General features: G+C 30.3%; 3 protein-coding genes across 3 annotated transcripts; 1 reads left to right on the top strand and 2 right to left on the bottom strand.

Annotated features, from left to right (window-relative positions):
* The first annotated feature begins 6 nt into the window (after positions 1 to 6).
* LOC111714401 (C-type lectin 37Db) lies at positions 7 to 7,717 on the top strand. Its single transcript, XM_023489504.1, has 16 exons — positions 7 to 29; positions 475 to 571; positions 976 to 1,031; positions 1,372 to 1,461; positions 1,925 to 2,009; positions 2,827 to 2,874; positions 2,942 to 3,000; positions 3,171 to 3,240; positions 3,297 to 3,340; positions 3,405 to 3,463; positions 3,686 to 3,719; positions 3,829 to 3,834; positions 4,751 to 4,827; positions 6,228 to 6,299; positions 6,859 to 6,967; positions 7,577 to 7,717. The coding sequence occupies exons 8-16, from the start codon at positions 3,196 to 3,198 to the stop codon at positions 7,647 to 7,649; spliced, it is 519 nt and encodes a 172-aa protein (XP_023345272.1). The 5' UTR covers positions 7 to 29; positions 475 to 571; positions 976 to 1,031; positions 1,372 to 1,461; positions 1,925 to 2,009; positions 2,827 to 2,874; positions 2,942 to 3,000; positions 3,171 to 3,195; the 3' UTR covers positions 7,650 to 7,717.
* Positions 7,718 to 7,802: 85 nt separating this feature from the next.
* LOC111714400 (eukaryotic translation initiation factor 5B) lies at positions 7,803 to 12,649 on the bottom strand. Its single transcript, XM_023489502.1, has 7 exons — positions 11,529 to 12,649; positions 10,074 to 10,530; positions 9,643 to 9,701; positions 8,896 to 8,938; positions 8,581 to 8,626; positions 8,278 to 8,348; positions 7,803 to 8,061 (listed from the first exon to the last, which is right to left on the bottom strand). The coding sequence occupies exons 1-7, from the start codon at positions 11,767 to 11,769 to the stop codon at positions 7,926 to 7,928; spliced, it is 1,053 nt and encodes a 350-aa protein (XP_023345270.1). The 5' UTR covers positions 11,770 to 12,649; the 3' UTR covers positions 7,803 to 7,925.
* A 1,266-nt stretch (positions 12,650 to 13,915) lies between these two features.
* Positions 13,916 to 15,509, bottom strand: LOC111714399 (processed variable antigen). Its single transcript, XM_023489501.1, has 3 exons — positions 15,417 to 15,509; positions 15,328 to 15,356; positions 13,916 to 14,328 (listed from the first exon to the last, which is right to left on the bottom strand). Exons 1-3 carry the CDS (start codon positions 15,483 to 15,485, stop codon positions 14,097 to 14,099), a joined length of 330 nt encoding a protein of 109 aa, XP_023345269.1. The 5' UTR covers positions 15,486 to 15,509; the 3' UTR covers positions 13,916 to 14,096.
* Positions 15,510 to 15,729: the final 220 nt, after the last annotated feature.

The raw sequence follows: 15,729 nt of genomic DNA, 5'->3' as shown, positions 1-15,729 counted from the left end.
CTGGAAGTGGATACTGAGAATATTAAAAGGTAAATAAACTCTGTTTCACAAAACTGTCTAACATGGCCAATCTCTTTATCCTTTTTTACATCATTTTCACGTTGATTGCTTAATCTTACAATTGTGTATTTTTCTCCGAAAAGTGAGAACCATTTTTTAAAAAAATTAATGAACACGACACTGAACAGTTTTGCAGATACAATTTTAGAAAGAAATTTTGGATCGAAAGAAAATATAATGGTAACCATCTTTAATTGATTTGTTGTCCTCGAATTTCGTAAACTTTACCTTTAAGGACAATTCCTTTATGGTGCAAAAACATACACAGCAAAGACTTTGCTAATTAGCAAAGTCTTTGATACACAATTCCATGGACAAAAATACAATCAAAGAATTTTTATAACGTGGTTATTTGTGATTGTGATCAATTGGCGCGGAAATTATGAGTTTTCCTGAGTGAACCCCGCTTTTCAGTAAACAGGTAGAGCTAAAGAACTCTGTGGAGAATGAGTTTGCTACTTCCCTCCAAGCACTCAACAGCACATTAAAAGAGTGGATCACTCTATCAGAAGTAAATATTACAACTTTTTTAGGAATTAATAAGATAAAGTACGGGCTAAAAATTATAACGAGAATAATTTTAATATTTATATATACTAGGCTTCTAGGGTGCTTCGCGCCCATCTTCTTTTTCAATAATTGTGGCTCTATTTGTGAGCATGTTCTCTTTGTACAATATAAAACAAAAATAAAAAATTTCACGGATTTCATAATATTTGCTTGCGCTTTAAAAATTTTGCAAAAATAAAAAACTTTTAAAGCAATTTTTTGTAATTTTGAGCATCCATAAACCTTCCCTGGGATCATGTGAGGTACCAAAGTAAAGCAAAGTACAAATATAGATGAAGATTCTAGAGTGTTAAACCCGTGAACCCTGTTCATACGATCTTGCAAAAAAATTGAATTATATTTAAGGAAAAGTTTGATAAAAACAATGAAATTAACGCCGAGCTTCAGCAACACAATAACAGGTACATTAGGCTTAGAATAATACTGAAGTACTGCACTGAGTCGGAAAAAAGCAAAAAAAAATTATGTTAGATTTAGAATATACAAAGAAAAAACCCTGTTGTAAAAAATGTAAAGATCTCAACAAATCTTTTTATTTGGATTTAATTAAATATTTAATTGTAAAAAATCGAATCGCACAAAATATGTTTAAACAAAAATCTATTTGTTTAGATTAGCTTTTGAACAAAAATCTATTTGTTTAGATTAGCTTTTGAACAAAAATCTATTTGTTTAGATTAGATTTTGAACAAAAATCTATTTGTTTAGATTAGATTTTGAACAAAAAAACTATTTGTTTAGATTAGATTTGAACAAACGTCTGATTGATGAACACTATGCTCGTCTGCTGAACACTACTAATACCTTGACCGAACTTAGCAATGAATCCAGGTATAAAAGGAACTGAGTTTTTGCTTCAAACTCGCATTTTCTAACACCTATATCTTTGCAACCTGATGGTGCAAACCTTTATTATGTCAAACTTAGACTATTTGATCTAACAGAATTATTAGTTTTAAATATCAAAGGTCTATGAAAATGGGTTGCAAAGTTATAGGAATTAGAATTTCAGAGTTTGTGGCAAAAACTCAATTCCTTTAAATAAGGTACAATACTGAGACATCTCTGCTTTACATATTACATACATAGAGCAAAATATCTTTTTTCTGCGACAGTGAAAATTAACAAATCAGAAAAATAATTAGATTGTACGTTTAGAAAATCCATAGTTCTATTTGTTTAAACAAAAACCATGTTAATAACTAAAAAGGAGCTACTTTAAAACATATACATATAATATAATGTATCAAGTATTCTATAATCTAGGTTGCAATGATAAAAATGTGTCATTTAGAAATGTTGATGACAGCTTATCTGATAAACTGAAAAATCTTGAAGTCCAGTTTGCACAGAATAACAAAGTTTTAGCAACAGTACAGGTTCAGTACAAGATATTTACAGCACAGTACAAGTACAGTACAGGTTCAGTACAAGATATTTACAGTACAGTACAAGTACAGTACAGGTTCAGTACAAGATATTTACAGTACAGTACAAGTACAGTTCAGGTTCAGTACGAGATATTGACACCACAGTATAAAGGTTCAGTACAAGATATTTACAGTACAGTACAAGTACAGTGCAGGTTCAGTACGAGATATTGACACCACAGTATAAAGGTTCAGTAAAAGATATTGACAGTACATGTACAGGTTTAGTATAAAAGTACAGGTACAGTGCAAGATGTTGACAGTGCAGTGCAGGTTCAGTACACGTGTATTTCAAGATATAGACAGCATATTACATAATATTGACAACAGAGTACAAATTGTGTACAAGATATTGACAGTACAGTACAGGAAAGTACAAAATATTGACAGTAAAGCGATAGTACAAGAATATATTTTGACAGTACAGCAAAGGTACAGTGCACTGCAAGGTTAGTGCAGTACGGTTACCGTACATTGCTTTGACAGTACAGGTTATACAGTAAAAGATGAAAGTAATGAAAGTACAGGTGCAGTAAAAGATATGTAAAGAAACAGTAAAAGATGTTGGATGCACATGTGCAGTAAAATATATTGACAGTACGGTATAGGCACAGTACGTAAAATTGGCGCTAATACAGGAAAGAGAATAGATTTCAAACAAGGCTCATTTTGAGTGCATGCTATTTAAACGCAGGTTGAGTTGCAACCAAAGTTGGCAACGGAACAAAAAACCCATAACAGTTTTTTAACAATATTTTTATTTCAGGATAATTACGAAAGCCTTGTTATTCGATCAGAATTGGTAAACCAACAGGTTGTAAAATTCAAAATATATTTTTTAATTAATTGATTTTTTATTTATAAATTTGACAAATGTTTAGCCTGGTGTCGAGGGTGATACAACTGCTTCTGTAGAAAAACTCAAAGAATCTTTAGTCAGGTTTTTCATTTTTATATTTTTGATATTTTATTTTATCTTTTTATTAATTTCCCCTGTAAAAGCTCCAAGAAATTGCCAATCAATGGATCTCTCAACAACTTTGTGATAAACGGCGAATCATTTGCCATGAAATTCCAAAATTGTTCCAAATAATGAAATCTATTCCACAGGTTGGTTTCTAATAGAGCGGATAAGATGGTGGATGATTTAAGACTTGAGTTTACTACCCAACATGAGCAGGTATCGTAAAAAAATCAATGCAACTTTTTCTTTTTTGACAAAAATTTATTTTTAAGGCGAAAAGTGATCAGCAGAACATAACAACAATGACCGTTGAAAGGTTTCTCATTTTAAAATCTAGAATTTAAAACAATTTGTAAAATGATTTTAATTCCATATTTCAGTTTACGGAAGGAAGTTAAGAGTTTGATATATCTTACAGTGGGCTATGAGAAAATACCAGGTTCTTAAAGTAGTTTTTTATATCATCATTTATTTGATTTCATTCTAAAATGCAAATTTTGAAAGTACTGTGACTTGTGAGCGAAAAAGTCATGTAGTTTTACGGTTTTACTACATAATAATGACAATTGCAACCATGAACTCTAAAATATACAACAATGTTACTCTTGAATGAAGGTCGACCCCTCTTTATAAATCCCATGTTTATTGATTTTCTCTTTAGGTGCTGGTCAGTTTCTTATTCCAACGGATTCAAGGAAAAATATATAAAAATATTTAAATTGTTTTTTTTTTCATCCTTATCTTGAAGTAGATTATAATAATGCATTCCAAGATTTCTATTTTAAATATATTTAACAATTTTAGGACGTGGTGAGTTTTTTTTACCAATAAAAATTACAAAGTATAAAGGAATTGAGTCTTTGTCACAAACTCTGGTTTTCTAATCCCAATATCTTTGCAATCCAATGTCGTAGACCTTACATTTTTCAACCTATGAATTCTGTTAGATCAAATAGTTTAAGTTTGAAATATCAAAAGTTTACACCGTCAGTTTACCCCGATATTGAAATTAGAAACTTTGAGTTTGTGGCAAAGATTCAATTCCTTAATAGGAAAAAATATTGAATTTTAAAGATGTAAAAATAAATCTCTTATAAAAAAATATGCAAAATTGAACCAATCAAAATAAACATGGGGAATTGGAAAGATTTTTATATTGTTGTTGATCTTTTTATAATCCATTAATCAATTGTGAGCAGCAAAGAGTAAACACCCTTTGAATAAAGAAACTAAGTTTTTGCCACAAACTCAAATTTTCTGATCCCCATACCTTGAAGTCCTGAGTGTGTAAACCTGTGATATTTCCAAAAAAGATCATTGGATCTAACAGAAGTCATAGTTTGAAATATTGAAATATTTACGGTTTTACAACATTGAGTCGCAAAAATATAAACATAAAAAATCTGAGTTTGTGGTAAAAACTCAGTTTGTTTATTTAATCTGTCTTTCTGAGATACCGGGCATGATATGAGAACATTGATGTTATTTTCAAAATTGATTTCAGTTTATAATGTTAACATATAATTTAACAATAATATCAACCTGCAACAATTATCTGCTAACATCCATATGTTAATATCAATTAACATTAACATTTTTGTATGTTAATATTAACACTGATTAAATTAATAAATAACATCAATGGTATCATATAGAGCCTGCAATGCTTTCTGAATTCTTTAAAGTCGAAATTCTCATGTGTTGGGTGTTACTAAGTTTAAATCAGGATTGATGCTAAGAGATACTGTGAAAGTAAACTCGGGTTTCTGGTTGAATTTGTAAATAGAGAATTAGAAGAAACAGGTTTAGTTCTTTTATCGTAGATTCACTGTAAGAAAAACATTTGGATGTGCAAGTGTAAAATAAAAATGTTTTCCTTACTTTGAGCATTTTTTTTCTCGATATTTCTAAAAATCTTTTAGATTTTTCTCCTAAATAGATAGTTCGGTTAACCTAAAAATGGTTTAGACTATCCTACAAACTTTTTAGACTGGTATAACAACTGTTAAGATTGAACTAAAAATATTTTCTTAAAGTTTGAATGTAAGCCGACTCTTTTCAGTTTAATCGCAATGAATATTTTACAGTATAGGGATTGTTAATAAGGTTTTGAATTACCCTCTAACAAAAGCGATTCACATTTGGTTAAACCTTAACTACATCTTATATAGGCAATTCTTAGATTTAGACCAGAGTTATATTCTAAAAAAGATAATTTGACAAAGAAAGGAACTGCGTTTTTGCCAGAACTTCTGATTTTACAATCGCGTTATCTTTGCAACCTGATGGTGTAAGCCTTTGAAATTGCAAATTAAAAAATTTGAATAATTCATAGTTTGAAATATCTAAGGTCTCCGACATTGAAATGCAAAGATATAAGAATAAGAAAATTAGAGTTTGTGACAAAAACTCAATTCCTTAAAACAGTTTTTTCGCGATTGCCGAAAACATAGATAATTACTGTTAAAAAGTGTTTGTATTTGAATTTTCTTGTTTCGTTGCTTCACATTAAAACTAACCAATACTTAAAATTCAGACAGAAAAAATAAATATGTAGGCTAAAGTTTTAAACCTAAACTGTTGATTGCTTTTCTTATTGGTCCTGAGAATTTAATTGAAAAGGTTTTAAAGGGACTGTAAGTGTAATTTCAAGTGACCCTCCATGCACAGATGACAATACCAGATTCACAATGGTATCCCTTCAATCTTAATTTGAACAATAATTTGAAGAATATTGTCATTTTTCTAGGTTTGATAACTACTATATGTTTTAATGCAATAGAAATGCGTAAGTCACTTTTTTAGAGAAACCACAATTGAGAATAATCAAATTTTTAAATCATAAACATTGATATCTTGATCAGACAGGGATTAAAAAAAAACCGTTGCGAATCTAGCATTACAATCTTTTCATGGAGGTTCCACATCAAACTAAAGGAAATTGCGCGTAAGATTGAAATCTCCCTCAATCCTAACTCCCCGTATTTAAGAGCTATTGTGAAGAACAAAAATGTATTGAATTTGCTATATCTAACCAGATAAATTTGCTTTTCTTATGCTTATAAAATCAAAGCTAGAGGAGCTACGAGGTCACAAAGTTGTCCCAGTAATGTCGCATAAATTTGAACCTCTTCTTTTGTCATGTTTGCAGTGTTTTACTTGAAATAACGCTTACGGTTCCTTTAATTAATTTCTAATGTTAGTGAAGAACTATGTGAAGACTAACTACGAGATTTCAACCTTCTGGCTCGGGGCCAGAGATCATCAAACAGAAGGTAACAAACATTAAAGTACAGATTCTTAAATATTGCTGATTACTTTAAAGAACAAATATAGTCTTTAAGTAAGTATTAATAACGCTGCTAATTAGGTATAGAATTTATTAAAAACAACTATACCTCACTTCGAACTATTAGAACATTTATTTGTTAGATCATAAATGTGTGTATTGGCCAACTTCTAGTTCTTTTACCTGTACTGGGTAAATTGGATTTTACTAAGAGTCTGTCGATCATGATGAACTGAAGAATTAAAATGAACGACTAAGATAATGACCTACGACTGAAGGGCAATGTATGTCTTTTTCAGATGAAAAATGGGTTTTCATCCCCTGTCCCCACTGTAAATTATGGTTCAATTCAAGTAACAGGCCGACTTATCAGCCAGAGCAAGCAGTACAGTACACATACATACCGACTATATAAGGCAAGAAGGGATAGTGTGCACCAAATAAATGATCCCCTTCTAGTGAAATTCATGAATCCTTGGTATGTGTTTTGTATTTGTGTTTAAATGGGAGAGTGAACCTAATTATATATATTGTGTACTTTATAGGTGTGTTTAAATGGGAGAGTACAAACCAAACATTAGACGAACTGTATACAAACTGGGGGGAGGGGGAACCTAATAATCACGATGATAGAGAGGATTGTGCTGAATTCAGGTAAACATCTATTTTGTTGAAACAATATCAAGGAGTTGACTTTTTGTCACAAATTCTGATTTTCTAATCCATATCTTTTCTAACCCGATGTCGTGGACCTTAGATCTAAATATAAATTCTGTTAGATCTGAGTTAGAATTATCAAAGGATTACACAATTTCAGGTAGAAAGGAAATAGGGAAAAATTGAGTTTGTGATAAGAACTCAGTTTTTCATATGCTATGATAAATAAAATTCTTTCAAGAGACTTGCACTGATGTCTAGACAACTTTGAAACTTTAGATAGCGTCGACTTTATTCTTGGCCTTTGGATTTACCTCACCAACTCACGTATACCTTTTTGTAGCCCTAGACATATACATGTCAAAATTGCAACTCTCTTATTTCTAACTTAAGTTTGAAAAGAGTAATTGGCAAAATACTGATGGATGTTATTGTGCGAGCGTGCACATCTTTCAGCTCTTTTTACTTTACTCCATCAAACCCTTTTTCTCAGGAGTTTAGTCTATACATTTGGAATTTACTTTGATTGTATTTTATTATATGCATCCTAATAATAATAAATCTAGGTAAGGATACAATCATTTATTAATTTATTGTTTATTTTAGTTCGTTTGCTTGGAATGATATGGACTGCAGTGAGTCAAGACGGTTTATCTGCCAACTAAAATCATCTCCATGAGATTATGTACACTGCACTGTTTTATGTACAATAAATAAAAGTTTGTACAATTCGTACAGTTCGAGAAATCTATAATGAGCTTTTTCTAAATATGAATTATTTTTAAACAAGTTCTTTTTTTCTATAAAAATTTAATATTTTAAATTTTCTAAAGATTACACAATAAAAAATTTCGGCTCTCGTCTAGACTAAAATATCACCAACAAATGGAATATACGTATCGTATCATTACGTTCTGTAAGAACAATATTTTGCCCATAGTAATATAAGAAAATGTTAGGAGAAAAACATATGCCTAGCCCATGATATGTTGACAGTATATACATTATTAACTTCTAATAAAATTAAACTTACTTTGCCACAGTGAAAACATTTCTTAGCTTTGGTATCGTTCAGAGATCTGTGGGTTTGCCTGATATAGAAATAGCAATTGTCAAAATCTTATTTTTTATAATCATAATCTTTTTTTATTTTCTGGAAAATTACTTAAATCTAATGACAAAAACAAATTAATAATTAAATCTTTTAAATTTGATGAAACAGATCCATAAATTCCAATTTGAAATATAATACAAATAACGTTAGAAATACAGTTACAAATTAACAAAAGATAATGTAAATTGTTTTCCTGTGTCTTGCTAGATTACTGCTGGTTGAATAAGTTCGTCCACAAACACTACAGGGATACTTTCTTCTTTCCTACATTTATCAGTAAATATATTTACAAAAATTAAACAAAGAACATAATTCGTAAATTGAAATATCAAAGGTATATATCATCAGCTTACAAAAATATAGGTATTAGGAAATTTAAGTTTGTGACAAAGACTCAATTCCTTTGAAAAACGGAATTGCATGAATATTTAAATGATTTGTAGAAACATGCCTGTTTGATTAATTATAAATTTTTCAATAATAACACAAGCATCACCTGGAATGGAAGAGGTTTTTCTCTCAGGTCTGGTAATTTTTCTACTCTTAAACAACAGAATATCAGGTATAGAAGCATTGCAGAATTTAGTTTGAAAATGTAACATTACAACTTACAAGGCTTTAATGACGCCCATAATCTAGAAACAATCTGAGCTTTTTGTCGCTGAATATTTTAAATTTTTGCAATCAATTATACAAAAATTCGCGCATTTCTCTGTTTATATTTGTATATTTTATTTTATTTTGAAATTAAAACTTATTATAATAAATATAAAGATAACAGAATAACTACTTGGAAATATTGACAAAATACCTGTTTTGGACTTCAGAATCATCAGATGCAAACGTGTCGTCTTCTAAAACAGTACAAATATTAATTTCATAATTGTAATAAATGCATTTCTTAAAATAAAAGAATTGATAAATCAATTCTAAATTTATAATCAATTATATTTTCAACCTTATGCTATAGACCCTTATTTAACAATTCATTCTTATCACAGGTTAAAGAAACAAAGGAATTCAAAATTGTAGTTTTGTGTGATCAGTTTTCTTTAAAATAACAGCAAGGTATTTTTTTTGCCAAAGGAATTGGGTCTTTGTAACAAACTCTGATTTTCTAATACCAATATTTTTTCCACCTGATGGTGTAAACCTTTGATATTTCAAACTTGGATTTTTCATCTAACAGAATTCATAGTTTGAAATATCTAAGGTCTGCGGCATTTGATTACAAAGATATAGAGATTAGAAACATATTTTTACAGTGTAATTATTAAGGTTTACAGTGCGTAAGATTGATTCTCAAAGAACGAAATAAGAGATTTAGTACTTTTTGGAGGACGTTTAATCAAATAGTGAGGAAATCAAAAGATTTGAATAATAAGTTTGATATTTATTCTTTTCTGACGAGATCAAAACAGCACTTGAACTTTGTATATTAAAACAAAAATAATTAATATACCAATACCCATTGTCCCGTAGCAGAAAGGGAGGGAGGTATGGAATGTAGCCACCACCCCTTAAACCTCCATTAATGAGTAAATGTAAAATAATTTACCGTTATTTCTTAATCTGGAAGCTGCAAACAAGAGATCTTTTTCTAAACATTTTGTCGACCTAAACAGAGAAAACATTAGCAATGTATTGAAAAAGTTATGCGTATACTTTAGTTTCATTTCCATAATTAGGGTTTTCATTCTTTATATGCGCAATATTAACACATAACTTTATCGGTCCAAATTCAAAAATTTTATTGTATTACGCCAATATATATTATATAAGAATAGAACTTTTGTGTATTATTACGCTAAATTTCAACGCACGTATAGCAATAGGTGTCCGTGTGAATTTTAGCAAAGGCAATTTTTTTTATAATTAACATGGAAACATGTTTTTTTAAAAATGAGGTAATTTAATAAAAATGTGGCCAAACTTTCCTGAAATTTAATAACAAGCTTTTGCACGTGGAAATCATATTAATAATTATACCTTGGTAATTCTGATAATTGTGTCAGTGCCTCAGCAGCCGCTAAACTTTGATCGTCCATGACTAGATTCGATCCAATTGTACCGTGCATGTTTATACTTGGTTCTTGTGTACTGATCATGCCTACATTTGATGCATTGTTTTGGATAAATAGCGTTGCGTGGCCAGGCAATGCAACACTGGACATGACTAGTTTGGAATCAAAGTTTCTGTAAAGTATAGGTTCACCAGATATGTTCGATAATGTATTGTGGGGAATTGATAAAAACTGATGAGTGTTGAACATGTTCAGATTTCTTTTCTCTTCCAACTCATTCAGATCTACTGAGTCGTCAATGGGTTCTTCTTTCAACAAAATTTCGTCGGCATTATCATCATCATCGTTGTGATAATCATTGTTATTGATTTCGGTGTCTTCTTTAACTTCTCTTTGCTTGGAAACTGCAAGGCTCACGGCAGCTAAATAAAGGGAAGTAATCTTAGAAATAAACTTGGAAACGAAACAAAATAAGTTAGAAATAGAATAAAACAAGGTAAACAATAAATAATAGAACTTGAAATAGAAAATATGAAGAAAAAAAAGAAATACAAGTTTGAACTGGAAAAGAACTAAACAATACAGAACTATCAGTAGAGCTAAGAAGATTCTACAAATATGAATAGAAATACAAGCTTGAACTGGAAAAGAAACAAAAAATACAGAATCATAAGTAGATCTAAGAAGATTGAATAGAAATACAAGTTTGAACTAGAAAGAAAAGAACTGCACAATACAGAACTATAAGTAGAGCTAAGAAGATTCTACAAATATCAATAGAAATAATCCATAACATGAAAGAGAAATAAAGCTTGGAACAAAACTTCAGGTGTAAACATAGAAATAAAATTTGAGTAGAACTACGGGAGTAAAAATATAAAGCAAGAAACCTAACTTTTAACATACCTAATAATAATCTTAGGAATAGAACCAGGAATACAACCAGGAATACAACTAGGAATAAAACCAGGAATACCACTAGGAATACCACTAAGAATACAACTAGGAGTACAACTAGGAATACAACCAGGAATACAACTAGGAATACAACTAGCAATACAACTAGGAATACAACTAGGAATAGAACCAGGAAAAGAACCAGGAATGCAACAAGGAATACAACTAGGAATACAAATAACAATACAACTAGGAATACAACTAGGAATAGAACCAGGAATAGAACCAGGAATGCAACCAGGAATTCAACTAGGAATAGAACCAGGAATACAACTAGGAATACAACCAGGAATACAACCAGGAATACAACTAGGAATACAACTAGGAATACAATCAGGAATACAACCAGGAACACAACCAGGAATACAACTAGGAATACAACTAGGAATACAAGTAAGAATATAATTTGAAATGGACTAGTGAAGCGTTTTAATGAGTAATTTGACTGTGAATGTTTATTTACCTAACTGACTGAGATTATACCATTTTTCATCAGTATCTTCTTCCTTTATTCCTCCTGACAATACAAAACTTCTTTGTGTATGGTCTTCGTTATTGTTTAAGATATCTTCTTCTTCTTCTTCTTCTTCTTCTTCTTCTTCTTCATTTTCTTCCTCTTCCTCCTCCTCCTCCTCCTTTATATTTACTAATATTTCGTCCTGTAAGTTTTCACTTTTGATTTCAACTACTAGAATTAATACCATGTCACTCGTCTTTCATGGCTGCAAGTATTTATTATTTTAAAATAAATTTTTTTCTTTCTTTAAAATACTACTTAAAAAAAAGGGGGGGGGAAATTTGTTATTTGTGACATGATATTTCCTCTCTGGGCATAATCATGCTCTAAAAGAGCGACTACAGGATCCATTTTTGTAAAATAGTTTATATTGTCCATAACTTCCCTATACTGGGGATTAGGAAATAGAAGATTTAGAAAGCGTTCTACAGGTAGTCTACCCGTCCTCTCATTGGTCAGATTCATTAGTGCATATTCTTCCAGCTGATCTGCTGAAAGCTCTGTGATTGGTTGGTTTAAAATCTCTATCTTCTGATTGGGTGTTGAAGAGTACAGCTGTGGGTCAGCATGATGGAGTCCACCTGTAGCTGAATTCAACAGGAAGCTTTCCTTTCCTTTACTGTCAACCCTCACTGTGCAGTGTGCGTAACTGTGTGCCTGTGTAACTGTGTGTTTGACTCAGAATGTAAGTTCGATTAAAAAATGTTGTTTTTTCTCTCTCTTAGAAATTATTGAATATTGACAACTATTTTTTTAAGATTCGTCTGTTTTTGTGATTTATTAAAAATTACATGATTGCGGAATGTAGACTGCATGGCAATAAAATGACAACCAATTCTATATTAATTTACAGAACCAAGCGTAGTTTAAGTGCAACTTTTGCTTTCATAAAGTGCATAATTTTCCCCGCCCACCCTTTTTTTGCGTCAAAAATCTGTTTATGAATTGTTATACTTTTTTTAAATATTGCTTTAGAGTTTGTTCTACTCGGCTTGGTTGTCTACTCTTAAAGGGAGTGACCGGCAATGTATGGGAGGAAGACCAGCCTCACCAATTTCTCGTCCGAGCCACATTTTCCTCATTTTCTCGTCCGAAACACCTTGAAATCCTCGTCCTACGATTATTATGTGTTTAAAAGTTTCTACTTCTTGAACTAATCTGGCCACGTTAGGGCATAAAATATGGATATACTAAAGTATTGCAATAATTAAATCATGTTTGAATCTTTGGAGACATGAGAATGATGTCCCAATGGCCAACCTTCTAGATATGAAATATATAGCAAAATATTTGGCATACCTCTGCCTATAATTTTCCTAATGAAATCAGCCGGACAAAATCTATGGTTTTCACTATAATCAAAAAAGATTTAAGTTCTATAACCTCGGAATTATTTTCCGCATTCTACACCTGGAATATCTGAAAATGCGAGTAAAAAAGATGAAAATTTTTAAGGATATAGAACTCAAAAAAATTCTAAAATTCAATATTTTATTTATTTATTTATTTATTTATTAACGTGGCCCGATTCTGAAAAAAATAGTTTTATCTGGGAGGACTAGACACTTTTAAAAATAATATTGGAAGAACGAGGATTTCGAGGTGGCTTGGACGAGAAAATGAGGATAATGTGACTCGGACTAGAAATTGTTGTGGTTGGCCTTCCTCCCATCATTGAACAGAGATTGCAGTATTTTTGATAAATTTTATAGGATTCCTTCGAGACTTATCAGACGTTTTTACGGTGCTTGTTCAGTAAATGCGCAAATTCAATATTTAAAATCCCCATTGATTGTCAATTTTGGAGGGATGCTTTTGAGAATCGGTTTTATAAAATTTTTTCAAAACGACGAAGAATAATGTAACAAAATTTCTAAAATAAACTATTTAGATGTTTAGGAACATATTTTTCATTAGAAAGGAATTGAGTCTTTGCCACAAACTCGGATTTCTAAATCCCAATTTCTTTAAAACCAAATGTCTTAGACCTTAGATATTTCAAACTATGAATTCTGGTGGATCAAACAATTTAAGTTTGAAATATGAAAGGTAAGCATCATCTGGTTGTCGAGATTTTGGTATTATAAAATTGGAATTTGTGACAAAAACTCAATTCCTTTGTCAATAAATCAATTTTAAAATCAATTGTTCCCTTTTCAACATTATATTGATTTTCTTATTCTTTATGAATTTCTTCGCAGATTTATTCAAATTTATAAATTTACAGAAACCAATAAGATCACATGTTTTTGATGATATGAGTTAATTTTTATTTTCTCAACCTGTTCAAAATCAACTAATTAGTTTACTGTAGAATTTTTTTTTACATTTTCATGGTCGTCATAGAATAATTTAAATGAAACCAATTCTCAAAATCATACCTCTAAAATGGACAATCCGAGTCGCAAATCTCTGAATTCCCTTTAATATAATTGTTTTTTTCATCATAAAAAGTTAAGATTTTATTCATATATGTTATCCATTTTTTTTGCAGAATCAAGTCTGGAAAAAGATTTAAGATTGTTTTTTTTTAGATTCTCGAGATTCTTCAGATTCTCCAGATTCTCCAGATTCTCCAGATTCTCCAGATTCTCCAGATTCTCCAGATTCTTCAGATTCTCCTGATTCTTCAGATTCACTATCTGGTTCTGGTTCGGGTTCGGGTTCAGATTCGGCTTCAGGTTCAGACTCAGGTTTTGAATCAAGGGAAATTTCCAGATCAGGGTCTAAGACACCATCAGCAGAACTTGCAAAAAAATATGATAAAATTACCAATGAATATCATCAAATTACCAATGAATATCATCAAATTACCAATGAAGTCATCAAATTATCAATGAATATCATCCAAATACAAATGAATATTATCAAAATACCAATGAATATCATCAAATTACCAATGAATATCATCAAATCACTAATAAAAGTCATCAAATTATCAATGAATATCATCAAAATACAAATGAATATCATCAAATTACCAATGAATATAATCAAATTACCAATGAATATCATCAAATTACCAATAAATATAATCAAAATACTAATTAATATCATCAGATTACCAATGAATATCATCAAATTACCAATGAATATCATCAAATTACCAATGAATATAATCAAAATACTAATGAATATAATCAGATTACCAATGAATATTAACAAATTACCAATAAGTGTCATGAAATTGTCAATGCATAGTACTCAATTACCAATGAATACCATCGTATTACCAATTAATACCATCATTTATTAACAATATATATCATCATTAAATTAAAAATGATTGTCAATAATTACCAAACCCCCAACATAAAAAAATACAACTGAGTTCTTTTTGCTTTTACATTGCAACTGACATAAGCAAAAAGCATGCTCAATATAAATCATATGCACTGCCAAACTATAAAATGAAGTACTCGTCTTATAAATTCTCCGGTTGCACGAATGATTGAATTTTTACACTGAATTATTTCAGACAAGTGGGCGCACACATGACCATGACTTTGCACTTGAAGTATAGATAAGAAAGACCAATTAAATTAACAGTCTTACTCGATTAAAAAAAGAAAAATATATTTTATGTATATTAGGGGACATGTAAACGTTAATCAAACTAATTCAACCTTCAAAAATTTTTACATTGCATCCCTGGTTTCTGGGTTAAAACATAAAAATCAGGGATACAATAATGTAATAATTTCGTTTCAAAACTATTCTGCCATAAGTCATGAATTTTGTTCACCTGGAATCTACTGGAGCAACTTCATTGTTCTAAAAAAAAGTACGTTCAAAAATGTAGATATTTTTTTTGTTTTTAATTAAAAAGTTTACCTGTGGTCTACTCTCAGCTTGTAAAACGAAGAGAGCCAAAAGACAAGAAATTATGAGAAATGATTTCATAATTCAAGATTATAGCAACTAAAATATATCGATTAGATCAACAAAGAAAACTAACAAGAGAATATTTGATATAAATTGAATTTATATATTTATAAAAAAATTAAATTATGTGATCACTTGCATCAAAATCTAATTTTCTAACCCATTTACCTTTGGAACCTGATGGCGTAAACCTTTGATTTTAAAATCATAATTTAATATAATTCAAAGTTTGGAAGGAACTTAGTCTTTGCCACGAACTCAA

Source organism: Eurytemora carolleeae, unplaced genomic scaffold, assembly GCF_000591075.1.
Source record: "Eurytemora carolleeae unplaced genomic scaffold, Eaff_2.0 scaffold1572, whole genome shotgun sequence".
Taxonomy (NCBI): domain Eukaryota; kingdom Metazoa; phylum Arthropoda; class Copepoda; order Calanoida; family Temoridae; genus Eurytemora; species Eurytemora carolleeae.
The sequence above is the reverse complement of the archived record's forward strand: the minus strand, read 5'-3'. Positions and strand labels throughout refer to the sequence as shown.

What these genes read in the sequence shown, in the direction of transcription:
- LOC111714401 (XM_023489504.1), top strand. Translation starts at nt 3,196, where the DNA reads ATGGTGGATGATTTAAGACTTGAGTTTACTACCCAACATGAGCAG. An exon ending in ACAACAATGACCGTTGAAAG is followed by an intron (nt 3,341 to 3,404) that starts GTTTCTCATTTT and finishes TCCATATTTCAG; the next exon opens with TTTACGGAAGGAAGTTAAGA. An exon ending in GAGGATTGTGCTGAATTCAG is followed by an intron (nt 6,968 to 7,576) that starts GTAAACATCTAT and finishes TGTTTATTTTAG; the next exon opens with TTCGTTTGCTTGGAATGATA.
- LOC111714400 (XM_023489502.1), bottom strand. Translation starts at nt 11,769, where the DNA reads ATGGTATTAATTCTAGTAGTTGAAATCAAAAGTGAAAACTTACAGGAC. An exon ending in GATTCTGAAGTCCAAAACAG is followed by an intron (nt 8,627 to 8,895) that starts GTATTTTGTCAA and finishes CTGTTGTTTAAG; the next exon opens with AGTAGAAAAATTACCAGACC. An exon ending in AAAAACCTCTTCCATTCCAG is followed by an intron (nt 8,349 to 8,580) that starts GTGATGCTTGTG and finishes TGATAAATGTAG; the next exon opens with GAAAGAAGAAAGTATCCCTG.
- LOC111714399 (XM_023489501.1), bottom strand. Translation starts at nt 15,485, where the DNA reads ATGAAATCATTTCTCATAATTTCTTGTCTTTTGGCTCTCTTCGTTTTA. An exon ending in AAGCTGAGAGTAGACCACAG is followed by an intron (nt 15,357 to 15,416) that starts GTAAACTTTTTA and finishes ACTTTTTTTTAG; the next exon opens with AACAATGAAGTTGCTCCAGT. An exon ending in GTTGCTCCAGTAGATTCCAG is followed by an intron (nt 14,329 to 15,327) that starts GTGAACAAAATT and finishes TTTTTTTGCAAG; the next exon opens with TTCTGCTGATGGTGTCTTAG.